The sequence below is a fragment of the Rhineura floridana genome, chromosome 15, assembly GCF_030035675.1.
Source record: "Rhineura floridana isolate rRhiFlo1 chromosome 15, rRhiFlo1.hap2, whole genome shotgun sequence".
Lineage (NCBI taxonomy): Eukaryota > Metazoa > Chordata > Lepidosauria > Squamata > Rhineuridae > Rhineura > Rhineura floridana.
Genome location: NC_084494.1, coordinates 31,996,638 through 32,006,015, shown reverse-complemented (window position 1 = coordinate 32,006,015; position 9,378 = coordinate 31,996,638). Strand labels below are relative to the sequence as shown.

The 9,378-nt window shown below is 44.9% G+C and overlaps 1 protein-coding gene across 1 annotated transcript; it reads right to left on the bottom strand.

The window, feature by feature from the left end:
• Positions 1–1,426: 1,426 nt before the first annotated feature.
• LOC133370877 (carcinoembryonic antigen-related cell adhesion molecule 18-like) lies at positions 1,427–7,424 on the bottom strand (the record flags this gene model as incomplete). The annotated part of the gene is made up of 4 exons (XM_061597756.1): positions 1,427–2,000; positions 4,049–4,138; positions 5,430–5,562; positions 7,007–7,424. Coding segments are annotated over 4 exons (645 nt in total), but the record flags the coding sequence as incomplete, so codon positions are not given.
• Between the last annotated feature and the right edge of the window lie 1,954 nt (positions 7,425–9,378).

The following is a 9,378-nucleotide window of genomic DNA, read 5'->3' as shown; positions in this document are numbered from 1 at the left end:
GAACTATTATTTGTATTTTTTTTTCAATGAGTGTTTTAAGGAGAGGCCTTATTCCAGTCTGCGTCTGTGCTGGAATTGTTTTTTAAGATGTTTTAAACTTCTTGTTTTTTAAAAAGATGGTTTTAATATGTTTTAAAAGTCTTATTTTTAAGATGTTTTAGAATACTTTTAGTGCTTTTGCTGCCCTGGGGTCCTTCTGGGAGGAAGGGCAGGAGATTAGATAGATAGATAGATAGATAGATAGATAGATAGATAGATAGATAGATAGATAGATAGATAGATAGATAGATAGATAGATAGATAGATAGATAGATAGATAGATATTTGAAATTTCAATTTAATTTTGCAAACTGGTGCTTTCTTATGCTGTGAGCTGCAAAACTAGATTGGCCATGGCCACACAATGTTTTTTCAGTACTGGGAGACTGTGGGTCCCTCGCCACACCCTAAGAAATCTATCCTGATTTGCACCATCCACAGATCAAGAACCTACCCAAGAATTCAAAGTGAATTTAACCCCTAACTTCGAGATGACCTGTTTATTGAGCATTCATTATGATTTGTTTGCACAAAATTTGCAGACATCTGCTATTTATTCTCCATTCATTCTTCCTTTGTAGGGAGGCTGTGTCACATCAAGTAATTGCTTTCCACACTTTCCAGTGCATGTTCCTGTTGCTTTCCTTATTGCAAAAAGTCTGGGTTTTTTGGGGGGGGGAAGTGGTTTTGTTGCATCGGAGCACCAAATCGAATCTAATTGCACAACTTTGAATTTGATTGGGATAATTAATTTTACACACTCTGTTTCCTCTCTGAGCTTCCCCTTGCTGCTTTTTAACTTTGTTAGACCATAGTCAAGGATGGGGGAGAAATTAGATTCTGTTCACATTTAAAGGTGAATCTACCTAATTTGCACTTTCCGAAACAATACATGACTGAAACACAGCCATCCTTTGAAATGTGCACTTCTCTGAATTTTGCAATGCCCTTCTATGTACAAGCAATGTGTGCAAAAATGCATACACTAGAATAAAGTGTGCATAAAACACATATATTAGTGAAGATAAAATACAAAAGTGCATTATCTAAGGGAACATACCTTGCAAAAAAGTGTGTCTTGGGCAAAATGGCATAAAATGTGTGTATTAGAAGAAATCCACACTAAAGTGCTGGTGAATTTTCATGAGGACTTTAAAAAAACACCACAAACTGATGTGGAAATGTGGAGAAGTGAACTTAAGGTTGGGAAAATGAGAAACAAAAGTTGACAGATTCACCCATGACCATCTTAGCAACGTGCACTTTTATTTAGCGTGTAGATCTGTCCCACAGAAAAAGAACAATTTCCAAGAATGAGCTCCATGGATGTCTTATCGTTCCTTCTAGCTAGGAACAAAGAACCAAATGTAACCTAGAAGTGACCAACTATCATGATATGTACACACAATAAGGCAATCCACCAACTCCATTATTTGAACATAGTGCGATTCTGGCATCAGTAATCCTCCCATCCAGAAGGGGGAGCAGGTGTGCCAGAAGGCCCAGCAAGAACAATGGAGGGGTGTATTTATAAGCCCAGAATGCATCACCTGATTTACTTGCTTGCTTGCTCATTCATGAATGGTTCTTCTCATTGCTTTTCTACAAAACTACTCATGGTGACTTACAATATCGTTCTATATTATAATACTATGCAGAGACCCATCCCTGGCACAAGAGTAGAAATACAGACAGAAGTGAGCATTGGGTTGTATTTTTTTAATTTCATCAGTGGATATGAAGCAGATAGGATCGCTCTCCCTCCCCCTTGTCCCTTAGGTTTGGGATAGTCATCAGGGTTGGTGCTTCAGAAGCCATGAGATTGCTCTTGATTTTTCCATCATCATTTTCAAATAAAAAGAGCTCATCTTCTTGGAACACAAAATCCATGGGACTCACTGATGCTATTCCAGACTTGAACGCAGATGGTAATTTGGACTAAAATTGAATCTTTTTTTCACCTGCAAGAGAGCCAATCTAGAATCAGAGGATGAAAGACAGAACTGGAAATGTCTACATTCACTCCTTTTCTTTTCTCTTCGAGGCCCTGGAAGACTACCTTCCTAAGCTGCTAGGTGCCACAGCCCTCCAAATCCGGTCCCAGAACCAAGGCTTGCTGCCATACCACACCCTGAACTGGAGTCATCAGACCCTACCTGATGCCCAAACTAAACAGCAGCAGCCAGGGAGGCGAGTTTGACTCTCTCCCCATAGTTTGTGTGATACAAATGGCAGTCGCCCTCTCTCACAAGCAGCCTGAACTATATGTTTTTTTCCACAAGGCATACAGGAAACCGATGGTGATCTAGATCAGGGAACTGGCATGAGGGGGAAAGAGTTAAACACTAGGGCTGCGCAAGACACCACTGGTTCAGTTCAGGGCCCAATTTGGTGACCCTGATCAGGCCCCAATCTGGACCGAACCACTCTGTGCTCTGCCTGAACTGAACTGGGGCCTTGGATATTTATTTTTTTATTATTTGATTTATATCCTGCCCTTCGTCCCAGCAGGAGCCCAGGGCGGCAAACAAAAGCACTAAAAGCACTTTATTAGGATAGCCCTAATACCCAGCCAGTTGCCGATTCAGTGTAACAGAGTAACATATGAAGCGCCCTTATACTGAACCATCGGTCTCTCTAGCTCAGTATGGCCCACACTGATTGGCAGCAGCTCACCAGAGTTCTCCTGGAAGGTAATGAGCCTGTAGGCTTAAAATTCATCACTTCCCTTAGTTGCAGGACCCTCTGGAGACTGGGCCACCCTGTAAAAACTGTGATTAGGAATGTAGGAGGCTGCCTTGTCCTGAGTCAGGCCATGGGCCCACCTAGCTCATTATTGTCTACACTGGCAGCAAATCTCCCAAATTTCAGACAGGATTTTTTCTCAGCTTACCTGGAGAAGCCAAGGACTGAACCCAGAGCTTGGAAGTAATTTGTTACAAGTAACAAATTACTTGTAATTCATTACTTTTTTGAGGAATGAGTGGGTAATTCCTTTACATTTTGATTGTAATAGAACTAGGAGTAATTTTATTACTTTTGTGGAGTAAATGTAATGTTTCCAGCATTACTTTAGGCATTACTTGGGGGCGGGGGAAACAGGGGAAGTCTTCTGCTCGTCTGATTTGTGGATGAAAATCATGTGCCTCAAACTGGGCTTCTGCGCAGCGTCGCTCTTCCCTCATGCTCTACCCTCATGTGGGTGGGTAGGAGGCGATGGGAGGTGGAGAGTGAGACAGGGTGGAGTGGAGAAAACAATTGTTTAAAAAAATGGATGGTGGTGGTGAAGAATGGCGTGGAGGGGAAAAGGAGCCAGAGGGCAAGAACATGAATAAAGGAGGAGAAGGAGGCAGCAGCAGAATGGAGATAAAGAACTGTGGAGGTGAAAGATGACAACATGTGTGTGTGTGTGTGTGTGTGTGTGAATATTGTGTTTGCACTTGGCACACAAAGTGGCCTCCAGCACCCTCTCTGGCTACTGTGCTGCATTTGCAGTATTTTAACTTTTTTGCATCTCAGGGGAAAATGTTTGCTTGGGTGAGTGTCCCTTAGTTGGTGGCAGGGCAGCATCCGGGAAGTAAGTGAGAGGGATTATACTTTCTGGCTGAGGGGTGTGTGTGTTGCACTTGGTTTGACGTGCAAAGATCTGAGTAGCGGCCTCTGCCTCCCTCCCCACCTCCCTTACCAGCGGAGAGACCACTTTTGCTATCTTATGGCTAAAAAGAATTATTCTACTACCTCTGTATGCGTGTGTTTATTTTTAATGTCGTTTTAGGCTACTTAGATCTGCAGCAGCCAAGGCCAGCACCTTGTAGGCATTTTTTCCTTAAAAAACATGCATGACTTTAGCTTTTCTCTACAGGACTTACAGGTCCCAGCTGTGACTTCACCCATTGGCTCAGCACACTGAAAGGCAGGAACAGGCTCTTTTCTAACCAAAGCAAATGATTAGAAAGGTGCCTGCACACTTTCCTCTGCACCTCTCATTCTACATCGGTTAGAGACTTACTTTTTAAAAAAACGAGCGCAAAATGTCTGGGCCTCCTGCAGGCTCAGGGCCTGGTACAGCTCTACCAGCTCTACTTCGTTCTCGACAGGTCTGCTTACGATATAAAAAGCATTAAGAACACTGTAGATTCCATCCTGTATGAAAAATATCAACAGTCTAATTCTAATGCGTTCATATTCTCTGCCCTAGAGGAAGACATGGTGGGGCCCCTTGGACAGTTGTTGCCCCCCCCTCCAGGACGTTCCAAGGCAGAGGGTGGTATTCAATGCTAGGCCTACTCAGACCCATGGAAGGTAATAGACACAACTAACTCAGGTTCATTAATTTCAGTGGGTCTACTTCAAGTAGGACTTAGTTGAATACAACCTAGAAGATGTTCCTGGGCTGGACTCCTCAGATTTGAAAGATATGCTTATGCTACCGACCTATCACTTCTGCTCTGTAGGAGCCACTGGCTGTGGCAGCATCCTCAGAAGGTGAGGGGTCAATAGCAAGACTGGAGGGGCCAGCCTCAAAAGGCTCCTGTTGGACAGATGGACAAACAGATGGAGGAGGCAGTAACTGGTTAAAGGGCAGCCTCCTGTCTCTTTGGAGACTTGGGGTTGTTTGGATCCAGACTTAAGCAGCAATCCTAACCATGTCAACTCAGAACTAAGCTGTATTGAATTCAGTGGGCCTTGCTCCCAAGTAAGGGGGGTTAGGATTGCAGCCAAAGTCATATTTTGAGTAGACCATTGCAGTCAGGAGGGGGTAAGGGTTAAGGTACCAGCAATGCCCATTTTGAATGCAGCAGAGGAAAAGGCGACTTCTGCCTGTCCAGTCCTTTTATGGATCAGCAATTGTATCTCAAGAGCTCTTGTTAGGGCCACTTTAAAGCACGAAACTTCTTAGCTTAGAAAAAAAAGACGACGAGGGGGCATGAGAGATGCTTATAGAATATGAGGTGTGGAGAAAGTGGCCTGAGAAAAGTTTTTTCTCCTTGTCACATAATATCAGAACTCACAGTCATCAAATGAAAGTGGTGGGTAGATATATTCGGGTCCTGTGTATTTTGCAGGTTTAGAGCCAACCTCTTCCAAGGTGCTCTGTCCAGGGTCCTGTTGGTGAGAAGGCTCCAACCAGCCCCTTCCACTGTGCTCTGCCCAGAGTCCTGATCCTGATGAGTTCAACTTTACCAGCTTTTCTCTCAGACTTTCCTAATTTCATGATAGTCACCTACTAATTTAACGGTGATCCTCACTTCCTCCTTGTAAACTGTAGCAAAGGAAATAGAACCCTGACATCTTTTAAAAGGTTCCCCTTGTTGTTTAAAATGTATTTGCTCTGTATCTGCCTTGTGGGATGCATTTTTTCATATAGCCAGAAGGTAAATGCACATTACCCTACGGAACCTTTGAAGTTCGTGTAGGAAATCAGGGCTACAAGGAAGACGGACCCAGCAAGGCAGGCAACAAAAATCCCCGCAATAGCTCCTCCGGAGAGATGTCTGGAGTTTTCCTGTTTAGATCCCTTTTCTGAAGAGACAAGGAAAAGACCATGTGAGGGGAACCGTAATGCCTTGCACCAAATTAACTTGAATACACTGGGCATTTTTTCCATCCTCTTCATTAGTCCAGGACACCAAATAGGCCCATTAATTAGCACAGCATGGTTTCTAGGAAGATCATTTCCCTCCCATCCCCATTTCCGCCAGCTTCCCGCTGTTGCAAAGGTCCCCTATTTTCTTGGAATTGCTTTTTAAAAAGTCTTTAAAGATTAAAAAAAATTTTTTTTAAATATATTTTACTCTTAAGATGTTTTCAAGATGTTTTGTTTTTGAGATATTTTAAGAAGTTTGTAGTGTGTTGTCCTCTGTTTCGTGCCTGGGCTCCTTGTGGGAGGAAAGGTGGGATAGAAATTTAATGAAGAATAGTAAAGAAAGAGCTCCCCCACTTAAAAACAAACTGTGAATAAATTCCCATTTCCAGTTCTTCTTCCCTCCAAATCAGGCATGGAGGACCTTTTTCTGCCTAGGGCTACATTCCCTTATGGGCATCCTTCTGGGGACCACATGGACAGAGTAACTGACATGTTTGTACAATCAGTCATGACTCCAGCCACATGAAATGCAAGAGGCATTCTCACAGCTCAAGAACACAATGCAGCCAGGCAAAAGCACTCTGGGAGGGTGCAAAGCAAGGGCGTTGAGGGGTGTGGCCTGGTAAGAGGCGGTGTGGCTGGTGGAGAGTCCCAAGAGCCATATAGAGAGGTGTGGAGGGCCACATCCATCTTGTAACAAACTGTATGGGGGGCAAGGTCTCCTGGAACCCACCCTCTGTTTCCTGAAAACCAAGTGCTCTGAAGGCCTTCATGCATCCTGTTTTTGTATCCTGCTTACGGGTGTCCCATGGGCATCTGGTTCGCCACTGTGATAAAGTAGGGCTGGTGAGGGGGGTGGCCTGGGAAGGGTGTGTGTGCTCTGGGGAGGGGGTGTCACCTGGGGAGAGTGTCCAAGGGTCAGAGACAGAGGCCTGAAGGATGCATTCAAACTCTGAGCCTCAGTTCCACATCCCTGTTTTAGACCATCTTGTGATGTGCCTGGCCTCTAAGAGGTCTTCTGTATCTTTAAAAGTTGTGCAGGGGGAAGGGAGAATTCCACCTTGTGGTTTTTCCCATTACAGTGTTGCAAGAACACCTGCACTTGGCTGACTTTCTCTTCTCCTAAAGATATAGGATCAGTCTCAGGCCCTGAACCTGGCAACCCTAATCTTAAACCTTCCGCTAATGCATAAATCGAGCTGCCACCCTTCTGCTCTATGTACGAAACCAAAATTCCTATCAACATTCACTAGGCAATAAATTACATGGATGAACCAGATAATGTAACAATACGGTACGTGTATATCATGAGATATCAGAGCCCCAAATATGAAAAGGCCAAGATTCTATAAGATAAGAAAGGGTACAGAAAACATTTACCTACGACCACTAAGAATACCTGCCCCACTTCAGATGAATTAGTCGTGTTTCTTTCTATGATATAATAGGTGATATCCATGACTGATATATTCCTGATGTGCAAAGAACAATCCGGTCTCACAGACTCCCGCCCAGTGTAAGAACTTGTATGCTGCATTTTTGTGCGTGGCGGTGGTTGATAAACCAAGATCTGATTCTCGTTGGATGTATCCCATCTGTACCAGCTGCAGACGTCAGTCCTTTCCTTGCTTGGTTCTGGGAACAGAGACACCTCCGTTCCGATTGAAGGAAACCAGGGCTGCACTGTGATGAGGATGCTGAAGTTCCGGTTGGCTTCAGTAAACAAGAAGTGAGAAGCCAAGAAGTACGCTGGGGCAGGGCAGGGCGGGGTCCGGGGGAGAGAGAAAAGTGAAAGGCATTCAGTTCAAGGAAGAAGCCAGTAACAGAGAAAGCAACCCTCCCCCAGGTCCCCTCTCTGTGGGAGGCTCGAAGGGTGGTGACAAGGGAGAGGGCATTTTCAGTGGTGGCTCCCTGTCTGCAGGTGTGTTTTGGCGGGGGATGCTTCGGGACTTTGGCCCGTTACTTTTTCTGCAGCCGGCCCTCTCCAATCCAGCACTCACTCATTTGCTCACCCATTCACCCACTCACCCCCGGGCGAAGGAGGAGGCAAGAGGGGGCTCCCCAGCCAAACCATACAGCAGAGGCTTTTGCAAAGCTTCTCCAAGCAGACAGAGAAGGAAAAGGAAGAGGAGGTGCAACCCCGTGGGGCAAGAGACAGGCTGCTGGCAGAAACCAGCGAAAAATCTGCTTAATTCTAGTGTGTGTGTGTGTGTGCGTTGGAATTAAGCAGATATTTGTCCACCCCAGCCTACAGCCTGTCTCTTGCCCCATAGTGTGGCTCTTCCTCCTTCCTGGGCTTGCACTCCTGGGGAGGATATTGCTACGGCCTCCGCTGTATGGATGTGGGGGGGCCCCTCCTGCCTCCTCCTAGTGTGTGTGTGTGTGGCAGATCTGTAGCGCCACTGTGTGTGTGTGTGTGTGTGTGTGTGTGTGTGTGTGAGAGAGAGAGAGAGAGAGAGAGAGAGGGAGGGAGGGAGAGAGGGAGGGAGGTGGCTGTGAAGGGACTCTGCACTTGAGAGAAGTTTACACGGGAGAATGGTGGTGAGGATGATGGAAAGTGAGAGAAGGAGTTTACACAGGAGGAGGGCGGAAGGCAGTTGCGACCCCAGGAATGACTGTTTTGACTTCAAATCACCCAGCCTAGGAAGGAATTGGATATTGTGCTTGCTTCTTGGGTTTTTTACCCCCTCCCAGAGGTGACGGGTCAGTTCGGGTTTCAGGAGAGGAGCAGGGGCACATTAGTTGCAGAGCATTTGAAAGGGATGAAGAATTGTGCCCTTTCTCTCTCTTAAAAAAAGAGGCTTTAGAAGTTTGAGAGATCTTCCTGCCTTCTCCTCCGATTCCCTTCTCTCCATGCATCTGAAAGTATTCCTGACACAAGGCATTACAATTTGCAAACGCAGAAGGGAAATGGGTGCTTCTTGCCTCAGTTTGTTATATGAGCAACAGATTGTTCAAAGCAATATCTTCCTTTCTCTGTTTACTCCCATTTACCTGGGAGTAAGTTCCATTGAACCCACGTATTGGATTGCATGTATTGGATTGCAGCCTTAATCTGCTCCCGGTGGGGAATGAATGCTGGCTGCTGTGGGAGGAGCAAATGAGGAAGCAATTTTCTCAGCTAGGAAGGCAGCAACACCAACATGTTAAAGCCAACTTGGTTTACTTGGGAGTAAGCTTCATTGATCACAGCGGGGCTTGGTTAGGAGTAAACACGCAAATGATTGGGTTGCATGATACCATAGTAGATTTATCTTGATAAAATAGGTTGTTAATTTCTTTCTTTGGCTGGATTGTATGACAAGATTAGAGATAAAAAGAATGATAGTTAAATAATTCATGTGTGTTAAGGTTGTTTTATTATGCTAGGGACATAACCTTGGGGTGGAGAAGACATAGAAGGAACTTTCAACAAATGAGCTTCTAAAACCACAATATGCTTTTTAAAGAATTCCTTGATGAAAATAGGCTTTAAATGAGGAAGGGCCATAGTATTTGGTTTAAATGTAATAGAAACAGTTTAGTAGTTCTATTTCTTAGCAGAGTATGTATTTCTCTGTTTGAAACTTGGAGAGCTACCATTGATTGAGGAGCTCTTGGGTGAGGGACATTACTTAGTCAGGTAGCCCTGCCCACCACAGGCAAAACAGCATTGTGATTGGCTCTTGAGCGAGGCTTTCCCCCTATCCTTCCCACTGGCCAGGCAATTTGAGCCACTTTCTGTAGGTAACAGAAGGCCATTTCTGCTCAAT